This window comes from Ahaetulla prasina, chromosome 15 (genome assembly GCF_028640845.1).
Source record: "Ahaetulla prasina isolate Xishuangbanna chromosome 15, ASM2864084v1, whole genome shotgun sequence".
Taxonomy (NCBI): domain Eukaryota; kingdom Metazoa; phylum Chordata; class Lepidosauria; order Squamata; family Colubridae; genus Ahaetulla; species Ahaetulla prasina.
This window is the reverse complement of record NC_080553.1, coordinates 10,199,192-10,212,479: the sequence shown is the minus strand read 5'-3', so window position 1 is coordinate 10,212,479 and position 13,288 is coordinate 10,199,192. Positions and strand designations below refer to the sequence as shown.

The 13,288-nt window shown below is 48.0% G+C and overlaps 2 protein-coding genes across 3 annotated transcripts in view; one reads left to right on the top strand and one right to left on the bottom strand.

Moving 5' to 3' along the window:
* LOC131185686 (protein HIRA) overlaps positions 1 to 5,841 on the bottom strand; it is a 47,585-nt gene extending 41,744 nt beyond the window's left edge. The window contains exon 1 of one of the 2 annotated variants that reach the window (XM_058158450.1): positions 4,922 to 5,841. In XM_058158450.1, coding sequence (XP_058014433.1) covers positions 4,922 to 4,958 — 37 coding nt within the window. In that variant the 5' untranslated portion in view covers positions 4,959 to 5,841. The remainder of the gene's footprint in view (positions 1 to 4,921) is intronic. The other variant, XM_058158449.1, reaches the window with a different exon arrangement.
* Positions 5,842 to 7,764: 1,923 nt separating this feature from the next.
* Positions 7,765 to 13,288, top strand: MRPL40 (mitochondrial ribosomal protein L40). The gene is made up of 4 exons (XM_058158451.1): positions 7,765 to 7,920; positions 8,743 to 8,826; positions 10,497 to 10,655; positions 11,988 to 13,288. Exons 1-4 carry the CDS (start codon positions 7,862 to 7,864, stop codon positions 12,295 to 12,297), a joined length of 612 nt encoding a protein of 203 aa, XP_058014434.1. The 5' UTR covers positions 7,765 to 7,861; the 3' UTR covers positions 12,298 to 13,288.

The window sequence follows — 13,288 nt, the reverse complement described above, 5'->3', positions numbered from 1 at the left end:
TATAATAACTTTTGCTCCAAAAGACGCATTAGGACTTATTTTCTGGTTATGTTTTATTTTGGGGAAAATAGGGCACTAAATGCATCCATCTGACTGACAATCTTAACTGGGGCTTATTTTGGGGGTAGGGCTTATATTACGAGTATCCTGAAAAATCACGCTAAGACTTATTTTCCGGTTGAGTCTTATTTTCGGGAAAATAGGGTAGTACAAATGCCAAAATAGGAAACTGTGCACTTCAATGAAAGTATTGGGAAGAAATACACTGTCCCAGGTCTGCAGAAAGTAAACAGTACTGTTTTCCAGTAGCGGAAGAGTTCGGAGAACCAGAAACTAACACCTTTCATTCTATGCTGAACAAAGAAAGAGTCAAACCATGAAACCTAATTTAAATGTCAATAAGTATCTTTAAGAAATGTCTATAGTCTCTCTCAATCATCCAGATCATGTTCGTCCCAAAGTTGCTTTTTCCAAAAGGCAACTAACTGGACTTCCTTGGCTTTTTCCCTTTGAACTGAAGAAGCTTCTTGGATGAGAAGCGAAACGTTTTCAAAGAAAAAAAAAAAACCCATGAAAGTTGGGTTGCCTTTGGGATTTCCAAAAAATGTGTACCATAGATTTAAAATTAAAAATTACATATTTTTTAGAGTAAAATCTAAAATGTCACAGAAAACGGTTTTACATGCCAAATCCTACAATGGAGGCATTTTTTTTTAAAAAAAGCACCAAACTCTTTATAAAAGTTGTTCGTATTATTCCTGCACTTCAAGGTCCTGATATCAAAACCCAGGACAAAGGGGAAGGCAAAACTATAAGGAGCTACGGCACTTCAGCCAGTAAACAAAACACACTGCCCTATGCCACGTATTTTGATTTTCCTTAGGAATGGAAAACTCTGCACACGCTTAGAAGACCTCAGCTTTCAAGGTGACAAAACTCTGGAAGATGCTGCCAGTCAGCGTAAAAACAACAACAACAGAGAGTTGTCTAATAAAGCATTCAGGTATTTTTCATCTCAAATCGTTTATCGACGACTTCCGAACACCAAGATTGCAATTTGTAGATCTGCTTTCTCTCCCTCTCCCCTAGATGGCTGTAAGTCGACTGTAAGTGATCCTCGACTTACGAGTACAATTGAGCCCAAAATTTGAGTTGCTAAGGGAAACATTTGTTAATTGAATTTTGCTCCATTTCATGACCTTTCTTGCCACAGTTGTTAAGTGAATCACTTGCGGTTATTAAAAAAAAGTAACACGGTTGTTAAGGGCATCCGGTTTTTCCCAACGACTTGGCTTGTCAGAAGGACACCAAAGGGGATCAATCACGTGACCCTGGGACGCTACCGCCGTCATAAATGTGAGTCAGTTCCCAAGGGTCTGAATTCTGATCACGCAACCACAGGGATGCTGGAACTGCCGTAAGCGTGGAAAAACGGCCCTAAGTCACTTTTTTCTAGTGCCGTTATAACTTTGAGCGGTCACTAAGTGAGCTGACTGCCTGTACTTGTATTTTTTGCAAGAAAGGGAAGGCACCATAAACTGAGGTCATGGTGTGTTGCTTATGTGCTGTAGCAACTCAGCAAGGAGTGGAAGCGTATTCCCCAAAGGCAGAGAAGCCTGGCACTGAGCTTTCCCTGAGATTTCAAGGACACAGGCAAGGAGAGGGGAAAGGAGGCTGGTAGTCTCTGAGCATGTACAGAAGGCCCCCACTCAGTTGATTTCCTGGGAGAAGCAGCCCGCCCAAGGATTCCTCATCGTCTGGCATTCTGCACTTGCTCAAGGACCCATTCTACTCCTCTTGCTCCTCCTCCCTATTTCTGGGGGGTGGGAGGCAACCCGGCTGAAGATCCACCCCACCCACCCAGCTGCCCTCTGCACATGCTTGTACGAGCCCTTGTCATCTTCCCCTTCCTCCTCCTCCTCCTCCTCCCTGTGGTATTTTGGGATGTGTCTATTTGGAGGCAACCCAAATAAAGGTCCTCCCCATTCCAGACCTCTTCATGGGGGAGGCGATTCTGCACGTGCTCAGATAACCTCCTACACACACACCCTTGAGTGGATGTGAGAGCAGTTGCACAATGGGCATCCCCCACTCCCCTCTGCACTTACTCAGGGGACCCACCTCCTTCTCCACCACCCCGCCTGTATAGGGCCTAGAACACTTTTCCAACCTTTGGCGTGAGCTCAGAGGATTCTCCTGCTCCCCATGGGTGTGGGACGGAGGACAACCCCCTAACTCTCTGCTCGTGCTCAGAGGACACCCTTCCTTTCCCCGGAATGGCTGTGGGGGCAGCAGTGCAGTTTACCCCACACACACACACACCTCTCTCTGCACTCACTCAGAAGACACCCTCCTTCCCACCGCCCATCCCGTGGGGATAAAGCTGGACACGCCCCCAACACTCTGCACGTGCTCAGAAGAGCTCTCTACATGAATATGGAGGCAAGGACCCATCTCCTAACCTTCTGGACTTGCTCAAAGGACCCTCTTTCTCCCCCCACCCCACCAGTGGGCGTGGGGCCAACAGTGCAGTGCACGCACACACACACACACACTACTCCGTATTTGCTCAAATGACCCCCTCCTTTCCCCCCCCCGCAGGTGGGGGGCACCAGTGTGGAAACCCCCCTCCCCACCAAAACTGTCTGCACTCGCTCAGAGGTGTGTCCCCCTCTCCATCTCCCCCCAATTGAATATTAGAACCACTGACACTTCCCTAGCTCTCTGCACTCCCTCAGAGGACCCTCTCCTTACCCCCGCACCCATGGGGATAAAGCCAAAGACCCTCCCACAACACTCTGCACTGGCTTAGAGGACTCCCCTTTCTCCTTCCTTCCCAGTCTGGGATCTCTTAGCCCTTTGCACAGGCTCAGAGGTCCCCTCCTTTCTCCTCAACCCCTCCCAATGAATATGGGAACCATTGACACCTCCCTAGCCCTCTGCACTGGCTCAGAGGAGCCCCTCCTTTCCCCCCACCCCATGGGGATAAACTGAGGGTCCTCCCGCAACACTCTGCACACGCTCAGAGGACTCCCCCCTCCAGTGAATATGGGAAGCATTGACACCTCCCTAGCCCTCTGCACTGGCTCTGAGGAGCCCCTACTTTCCCCCTCCCACCCTGGGGATTAACTGAGGGTCCTCCTCCAACACTTTGCACGTGCTCAGAGGTTCCCCTCCCCTTTCTCCTCAACCCCCACCCAATGGAATATGGGAAACAGCAACATCTCCCTAGCCCTCTGCACTCCCTCAGAGAAGCCCCCTCCTTATCCCCCCCACCATGGGGATAAAGCTGAGGACCCTCCCCCAGCACTCTGCACTTGCTCAGAGGATTCCCCTCCCCTTTGAATATGGGAACCACTGACACATCCCTAGCCCTCTGCACTGGCTCAGAGGACCCTCCTCCTTCAACCTCCCCCCCCTCCCCCGGGGATGAAGCCGAGAACCCTCCCCCAACACTCTGCACTCGCTCAGAGGATTCCCCCCCTCCATGGAATATGGGAACCACTGACACCTTCCTAGCCCTCTGCACTGGCTCAGAGGAGCCCCTACTTTCCCCTCCTGTGGGGAGAAGCTGAGAGCCCTCCCCAACACTCTGCACATGCTCAGAGGTCCCCCTTTCTCCTCAACCCCACCCCATTGAATATGGAAACAGCGACACCTCCTAGCCTCTGCACTGGCTCAGAGGACCCCCTCCTTCAACCTCCCCGTGGGATGAAGCTGAGGGTCCTCCGCAACACTCTGCACACGCTCAGAGGACTCCCCTCCAGTGAATATGGGAAGCATTGACACCTCCTAGCCCTCTGCACTGGCTCTGAGGAGCCCCTACTTTCCCCTCCCACCTGGGGATTAACTGAGGGTCCTCCTCCAACACTTTGCACGTGCTCAGAGGTTCCCCTCCCCTTTCTCCTCAACCCCCACCCAATGGAATATGGGAAAGAGCAACATCTCCCTAGCCCTCTGCACTCCCTCAGAGAAGCCCCCTCCTTATCCCCCACCATGGGGATAAAGCTGAGGACCCTCCCCCAGCACTCTGCACTTCCTCAGAGGATTCCCCTCCCCTTTGAATATGGGAACCACTGACACATCCCTAGCCCTCTGCACTGGCTCAGAGGACCCTCCTCCTTCAACCTCCCCTCCCCCGTGGGATGAAGCCGAGACCTCCCCAACACTTTGCACTCTGCACTTGCTCAGAGGATTCTCCATGGAATATGGGAACAACTGACACCTCCTAGCCCTCTGCACTGGCTCAGAGGAGCCCCTACTTTCCCCTCCTGTGGGGAGAAGCTGAGAGCCCTCCCCAACACTCTGCACATGCTCAGAGGTCCCCCTTTCTCCTCAACCCCACCCCATTGAATATGGAAACAGCGACACCTCCTAGCCCTCTGCACTGGCTCAGAGGACCCCTCCTTCAACCTCCCCGTGGGATGAAGCTGAGGATCCTCCCCAGCACTCTGCACTCCTCAGAGGACCCCCTCCATTGAATATGGGAACCACTGACACCTCCTTAGCCCTCTGCACTGGCTCAGAGGAGCCCCTACTTTCCCCTCCCACCCTGGGGATAAAGTGAGGCCTCCCCAACACTCTGCACGTGCTCAGAGGTCCCCCTTCTTCTCAACCAACACCCCATTGAATATGGGAACCATTGATACCTCTCTAGCCCTCTGCACTGGCTCAGAGGACTTTCCTCCTTCCCCCCACCCCGTGGGATGAAGCCAGGGACTCTTCCCAACACTCTGCACACGCTCAGAGGTCCCCCTTTCTCCTCAACCCGTCCCCCGCATTGAATATAGGAACCATTGACATCTCCCTATTCCCTCTGCACCGGCTCAAGAGGACTTTTTCCCCCCCCTCCTCCCTTCCCACGAGTCTGGGGGCGGCTCCCCACCCGGCCCTCTGCACGCGCTCAGAGGCGCGCTCTCACCGTTGTGGTTGACCCAGGTCGGCTTCAGGAGCTTCATTTTCCCCCCTCCTCCTCGCCGCCTCCTCCTCCTCCTCCTCCTCTTCTCCTTCTTCCCTCCGCCGAACCGCTCCTCTCGCTCCGTGTCGGGGGGGCCGGGGCAGGCGGGCCGGCCCCGACTCAGGCTCAGGCTGCCCTGGGCGGCGGAGGAGGAGGCGACGACGGCGGCGGCAACGACAACGACGACGACGGAGCCCCGGCCCCGCCGGCCGCCTCAGCGCCGCCTTCCTCCTCCTCCTCCTCTTCTTCTTCCTCCCTTCTCCTCCTCCTCCTCGAGGCCCTCAGGGCCGCCGCGCCATCGCCCGCCCCGCCAGCAGCAGCAGCAGCCGCCGCCACCCGGCCGCATCCCCCTCTCCCGGCGGCTCCCCGGCAACGCCGGAAGTCAGCGGAGGGCAACGACCCAAGCGGCCCGGCGGGAAACAAGGGACGACGCCCAGAGAGGCCGGCCGGGTGGCGCGGCGGCGGGGTGGGGGGGGGGCGGGAGGATGGCGGGCGGCGGCTTCCCGGGAAGGCCGCGAAAGGCGACGGCCCGGGTTTTAGCCGAGGGCTTCGGGCCCGCCGTGGGTCCCCGGAGGAAAAGGAGGCGGCGGGGTAGAAGGAAGCTCGGAGGCGGCTCAGAGGCCCGGGCGGTCGGCATGGCTAAGGCAAGGGGGCTGGGAAGAGATGAGAGGGGCGGCCCTGTCAGACGGCGGGAAACTACAGCTCCCGGGAGCCTCGGCTATGGCGGCTGGGGCTGAGGCATGCTGGGAGGTGTAGTTCAGCGGGAAGCGACAGGGCGCGAGGCAGAAAGAGAGGGGGTGACGTCATGAGTGTCCTTGCAACTCCCCGGGTTTGACTGATTTTTAGAATGGAGAATAGAATAGGAATAGAACTAAAATTAGAATTGGAATTGGAATTGGAATTAAGGAGAGGAGAGGATAGGAGAGGAGAGGAGAGGAGAGAAGAGAAGAGAGGAGAGGAGAGGAGAGGAGAGGAGAGACTATTTCAGCTTTAATTGCAACAATACAAGAGCAACCAACAGATTTAAACTTAATGTCAACCGCTTTAATCTAGATTGCAGAAAATATGACTTCTGTAACAGAATCATCAGTGCTTGGAACACTTTACCTGACTCTGTGGTCTCTTCCCATAATCCTAAAAGCTTTAACCAAAAACTTTCTAATATTGACCTCACCCCATTCCTAAGAGGACCATAAGGGGCATGCATAAGAGCACAAACGTGCCTACCGTTCCTGTCCTATTGTTTTTTTTTCTTTTCTTTTCTTCTTCCTATATATATATATTGATGCTTATACTTCCTAATATTTGCTCATATATATTTTTATATACTATATAATCCTTTTTATATCATGTTGTGACAAAAATAAATAAATAAAAAAAATAAAAAATAAAGAAGAGAAGAGAATAAATAGAATAGAACAGAATAGAAAAAATAGAATAGAATAGGAGAGGAGAGGAGAGGATAAATAGAATAGAATAGAAAATATAGAATAGAATAGAATAGAATAAGATTACAATAGAATAGAATAGAAAATATAGAATAGAAGAGGAGAGGAGAGGATAGAATAGAATAAATAGAATAGAATAGAATAGAATAGAATAGAATAGAAAAGAAAATATAGAATAGAATAGAATAGAATAAGAGAAGCAAATATATATTTATATGCCCGTATAGGCCTTACCAGCCACCTGTGGACACATCGTGGAGAGCCCACAACCTGTTAGATATCGTCCTCTTCATGCATCTTTACTATGACACATATGAATTGTATGTTATTTCAAAATCATTGTGTTAAGACATAGACTGAAATTAAGAAGGATATGTTAAAATTGGAGAAATAAAAACCCTGTCGGAGAAAAAAAAAAGATATTGTCCTCTTCGAACATGATGGACGAACATCATATTTATATTATATATAAGATAGGTAGTCCACAAGCATGGGGATGCGATGGCTCAGCGGGTAAGATGCTGAGCTTGTCAATTGAAAGGTCTGCAGTTCAGCGGTTCGAATCCCTAGTGCCGCATAACGGGGTGAGCTGCCGTTACTTGCCAGCTTCTGCCAACCTAGCAGTTCGAAAGCAGGTAAAAAAAATACAAGTAGAAAAATAGGGACCACTTTTGGTGGGAAGGGAACAGCGTTTCGTGCGCCTTTGGCATTGAGTCATGCTGGCCACATGACCACGGAGACGTCTTCGGACAGCGCTGGCTCTTCGGCTTTGAAACAGAGATGAGCAGCACCTCCTAGAGTTGGGAACGACTAGCATATATGTGCGAGGGGAACCTTTACCTTTACTAGTCCACAAGCAGAGTTAAAATATTATTAAAATAAAACAACATTCATTATAATTTATTGTCCACCCAATAAATTATATCTTACCATAGGCCAACAACTTTGGGCAGCTTTATAAATTTATACAGGGTTGTTTTCTTTTTGTTTATATGTTCTGTTTATACTTTTTCTTATTTATTTATTTACACCCCCCCATCTTATTTTGCAACCCACCAAATAATGAGAGAAAACATCAAAATAATCTCTTTCCACTTATGACTGTATGACTATAACTTGTTGCTGGCAATCCTTATGATTTATATTGATATATTGATCATCATTTGTGTTGTAAATGTTGTACCTTGATGAAGGTATCTTTTCTTTTATGTACACTGAGAGCATATGCACCAAGACAAATTCCTTGTGTGTCCAATCACACTTGGCCAATAAATTCAATTCAAATTCAAATAATAAGTGTTGACTTTCAAATTGAAAGAGAGAGCGAGGGGGGGCGGGGGTTGCGCGCGCAACCTTTCCGGAACTTCCCGACGAGCCTTCGGGAGCGGGAGAGCAGCAATTGGAGCCGGACCGCGGTGCGTCGCTGGGAGTCGTCCTCCATTAGGAACGGAGAGCCATGTGGGCTCGTGGTGCGTTAAACCTCCTCGGGAGCCGGACGGGAGGCGTTTTATATCGGTAAGCGGCCAGAAGGGGGTCCTGGGTGGGGGTCTTTTCGCTTCTTCGGCTGCAGGCGGGGGGGATTAAGGGGAGCAAGTCTCGCCGTTGGGGACCCCCCCCGCACCAGCCCCTCCACGAAAACCTATCATACAATAGAATAACAAGAGCTGCAAGGGACCTTGGAGGTCATCTAGCCCAACCCCCTGCTCGAGCAATTGACCCTATTCCATTTCAGACAAATGGCTGCCCAGTGTCTTAAAAGGCATCCAGGGATGGGTCACCCACAATTTATTACAATTTATTATTTATTTATTACAATTGATTGTAATTTATAGAACATCGAATAAGGCTGGAAAGGACCTTGGAGGTCCTCTAGCCCAACACCCCCCCCCCCCGCTCGAGCAGTTGACCCTATTCCATTTCAGACAAACAGCTGCCCAGTCTCTTAAAAGGCATCCAGGGATGGGTCACCCACAATTTATTGTAATCTATAGAATGTCAAATAAGGTTGGAAGGGACCTTGGAGGTCTCCTAGTCCGACCCCCTGCTCGAGCAGGAGACCTTATCCCATTCCAGACAAATGGCTGTCCAGTCTCTTCTTTAAAAACTTCCAGTGATGGAGCACCCATAACTTCTGGAGGCAAGTTGTTCCACTGGTTAATTGTTCTAAGTGTCAGGAAATTTCTTTAGTTCTAGGTTTGATCTCTCCTTGATAAACTTCTATTATTTCTATTCATTTGTATCCCGCCTTTATTACTTTTACAAATAACTCATGATGGCAAACACCTTCCTTCTAATTGGTCTTCAACCACCCTGGATTGACATTATATGTACTTTTAGTTCTCAGTTAATCTGGAATGGACAACTTCGCGCGAACCACTGGCAGTCTTCCATCTTGGAACTGAGAACAGCTCTGCCCACGAGGTAAAGTAAAGCCCAAATTTTATTTGATCCTTTCCATCTGATAATGTAGGAAGAACTATTAAAATGTATTATTTCCCTTACCTTCTCTGAGAAATGTTGGAATCTTGTGGTTAGGTTCTCCATTCTCTCATTTATCATCCCAAGAACTGAAAAACGTAACTTTGGTGGACAATGAACAAGCCAAGATCTTTCCTGGATGAATAGTGATTTAAATCTTGAGCCTGTTAATTAGTTCTGAACATTTCACCTGAGTTTTAGTATCTGTTGAAACATAGCTAAATAAATATAGCTTTCTTGGTTTAGTCCTGCGAGAGAGGCCAACCAGGCTCTTTACAATTCATATACCTATTTTATCTTGACAGTGAACAGTAGCTTAAGAAAAGGGAATGGAGAATCCATTAAATGTTCTTGGGTGAAGAACTCGGCTTGCTTTTCCAAGTTCACCTTTCAAATTTATCCAATGCACTCAAGTAACTAATACGTAGGAAATTATGTAGGAAAAAGTGCTGCTGAATCTAACACGAATTACATTTGACTAAGCACACAAACACCCCAACATCCGCACATATATGTGTAATTTCAACTTCTGACCATATGGGAGCCTGGAAATCTGTCTTATGTGACCAACTCAATTTTACGATTATTTTGTGGTGGTTGTTAAGCAAACACAGTGATTGTAACGCAAAAGTGGCAGTTGTTAAATGAATAGCAATTTTTTTTTGCGGTAAACTGGCCCAAAAGGACAGAAACTATCAAAAAATGAGGGATCCTTGCTGACGTTTCATTATCCTAACTAGGACTAGTTAGCACTGATTATGTTTCATTATCGTATCCATTAGTTAGGATAATGAAACATCTGCAAGAAAACAAGCAAATTCAGAGGACCCCTCATTTCAATCCTGAGTTACAAATATTCTCCTTCACTGGTAATAGCAAAAAAAGTCATATATCACAGCCACAGGACTGCACAACACTACAACCTTCTGTGATTGTTGTGGCCCGGCAGCGGAGCTGGTAGCAGATTCAGACAGTGAGGAGGTTGGGGAGGAACATGGGCCAGTCCTGGAGTCTGGGGAAGGCTCTGATGAGGGCTCTGCGTCAGAGGCAGAGAGGGGGCCAGGGCCACATGACAGTTATCAGCTGCCTTCGGAGTCAGACATCAGTGAGGCAGACGAACAGCTGGAGCCTGTTCCCAGTGTGCGCATGGGCAGAGTTGCCAGACGAAGGGAACAGCTAAAGAACAAGGGTCGACTCAGGAGTAAGGCCACAGGTGGACGATGAAGGGCCCCTCCCATAGGGAATAAAAGAGGAGCGAAAGGGGAGGGGAGTTTGCAGGAGGCAGTTTGCTTAATTGATTCATGACTCCTTGCCAAGTTTTGAAGATATCAGGCTGGCAGCTCTCCAAGCCAGATAAGGTCTGTGACTGTAAATTCACTTTTGAAAGACTTTGCTGGATGTGAATGAGAAAAATTCACAGTAACTTAATAAAAAGGGTTTTTTTTTGTCGGGATAAGGAGTCTGCTTCGTGGTTTGGGAACGCCTAGGACAGAACAGTGACCCGTTGAGTGCATTTTTTTGCATTGAAGTCCTTCTGAGAAGGTGAAATAACATTCTATCAAACTCAAGTGACGACTGATACTTTATTTACCTCCCCCCACCCATTCCATTAGAGCTGAGCCCCCGAGGAAGAAGAAGAGGATCGATCCAAAGAAGGACTTCGCTCAAAGAGAACGGCTGAAAAAGAAAATCAGAAAATTGGAAAGAGCAGCTCAAGAGTTGGTGCCTATTGAAGACTTCATCATCCCGTTCAGATTCATGGATGAAAAAAGGTAAAGGGACACTGGGCAGGTGGGATCACGGCGGATCGCAGTTACTACAATTTTTTAAAAGAAAATTATTTAGCATGTAAGTTTGTGCTGGGGCTGGGGAATTTAGGGAGTTGATGTCCACACGTCTCAAAGTGGCTGAGATTGAGAAACCCAAAGAATTGATGAGAATTGTAGGATTATAATTTAGTTAGGAAGGAAAATTTTTTAGTATACGTTTGTTTTATTTTTACTATACCTTGTGTTTGTTCCGGGAAGTCGGGGGGGGGGGGAGGGGGGTTGTGAAGGGAGGGGGTGGGGGGAGGGGGGAAAGGGGGAAAAAAATTTTTTGTAAAACTTTTTCAATTAAAAAAAACAAAAACCCAAAGAATCCGTCATACTGTATGAGTCAGTTTGCCGGGCATCTGAATTTTGATCGTGTGCCCATGGGGATGCCACAACGGTCATTAAGCTTGGCAACTGATCACTTTTTTTCAGTGCCGTCATAACTTTGGTCACTAAGCAGATAGCTGTAAGTCAAGGACAACCTTTACGAAATGACAAAAGAACTCAGTTTAGAATAGGGATCATCAACCTTTCAGACCTCAGGGACCACTAAATTCATAATTTAAATCCCGGGGACCACTAATATGATCTGACTCGATGTCACTCACGTCGAGGAGCACCTCGCCAGCCTCTACTCGACCCTCCCCTCCCAGCCACTCCTCGCCTCCCCGCCCGGGCTCCTTAGGGCCCCAACAGGAAGCAGTTGCTGGAGCTAAGCAGCCACCACGAGAAAGAGTTGGCAAAACAGCTCAGTTCAAATTGGATCTGACCCAGAAGGAGGCTCAGCAGAAGCACCTCACTGAGGACTAGGAGCATAGGCTTTCCAAGCAGAGAGAAGACCTGCGTGAGTGCAAGGCCAGGTACCGGCACCTGGAGGCTCAGTGGGCTGAGATGGTCAGCCAGTTCCAGGCCATGAGGCAGTCCCACTGGAACAAGGCCCTCCGGCTCTTTGCCACCAGCGGCACTTCCCTCCAGTCTTCGCCCAAAGCCCCACACCAGGAGGCTGAAGCAGACCCAAAGTCGGAATTTCTGCCCCCCACTCGACCCACACAAAAAGGCTCCGAAGGGGGAGATTCTCTGCAGCAACACAAACATTCATTGCACGTATCCGTCCCAGGGGCTGTAGTTTGAAGGGCCCTGATTTAGTGCAATATAGAAAATGCAAATAATTTTTCTGCGGACCCCCAAAATTTTCTTGCGGTTCATGGACCACCAGTTGGTGACTGCTGGTTTAGAAGAAACTCCATATGTCTTTTTTTTTTTTTAATTTTTGGCCTGTTTTTCTCGCAGGGTCCGAGAGCTTCCACCGCCGTCCCTTGAAGAAAGTGAAAAACGAGCGAAACTTTTGAAACGGTGGGCCGCCTATAAGCAACGACAGGACAAGGCCGAAATGGACACCATAGAAACTCTCGTCGCCGCTCAAGAGCAGGCCTTAAGGGAATTGCGCCTGGAGTCGGAAGCGCTGTATCAAGCAGCCATTCTGCGGGATGATTGCTTGTTCCCTTTCGACAGGGAAGAACCCCTGCACACACCCCCTCTGGCTACGTACGAAGCCCCCGAAGGAAAATGCAACGATCTCACGCGAACCTATACGTACTGATTTGGGTTGCGGGAAAAGCAACGCCATCAGCAAGCGTAAACGCACTCCATTATGTTCTACCTGACCATTGTTTGGATCTCAATCACCAGTCCAATGTAGCTGTTTGATAAACCTACCATTGAGACACATAGATCATACAAGAGTCGGGGTGTAGGGGGAAAAGATTTGAATAGAGTTTAATCATCTACGTGCTCCCATGTTTGAGTGGCCACATGCATTTATTCAATAAATAAAAGCTTGTTGTGAGATACCTATGAGCCAATTGGAAGAGATTAATTTTCTTGGGGGGATTGAAAACGCAATGCATCTGAGGCCCCATCCTAATTATTCTGAGCTGATTTTTAAGATATTAAGATGAAGATTAATTTAAATCTTGAAGATTCTTAAGATATTAAAATTAAGATTTTTATGATATTAAGATGAAGATTCTTAAGATATTAAGATGAAGATTCTTACGATGTTAAGATGAAGATTCTTAAGATATTAAGATTCTTAAGATATTAAGATTCTTAAAATATTAAGATTCTTAAACAATTAAGATTAAGATGGGGAGACATGATAGCAGTGTTCCAATATCTCAGGGGCTGCCCCAAAGAAGAGGGAGTCAAGCTATTCTCCAAAGCACCTGAAGGCAGGACAAGAAGCAATAGGTGGAAACTAATCAAGGAGAGAAGCAACTTAGAACTAAGGAGAAATTTCCTGACAGTTAGAACAATTAATAAGTGGAACAGCTTGCCTGCAGAAGTTGTAAATGCTCCAACACTGGAAGTTTTTAAGAAGAGGTTGGATAACTATTTGTCTGAAGTGGTGTAGGGTTTCCTGCCTAGGCAGGGGGTTGGACTAGAAGACCTCCAAGGTCCCTTCGAATTCTGTTATCCTATCCTATCCTACTGTATATTAATAGTAGGTGGGATTAATGTATTGATCAGTGTTTCGTAAAAATTCCACTTCTTGCTACTCTTCGGGAAATTGAATAAACTATACTTAACGA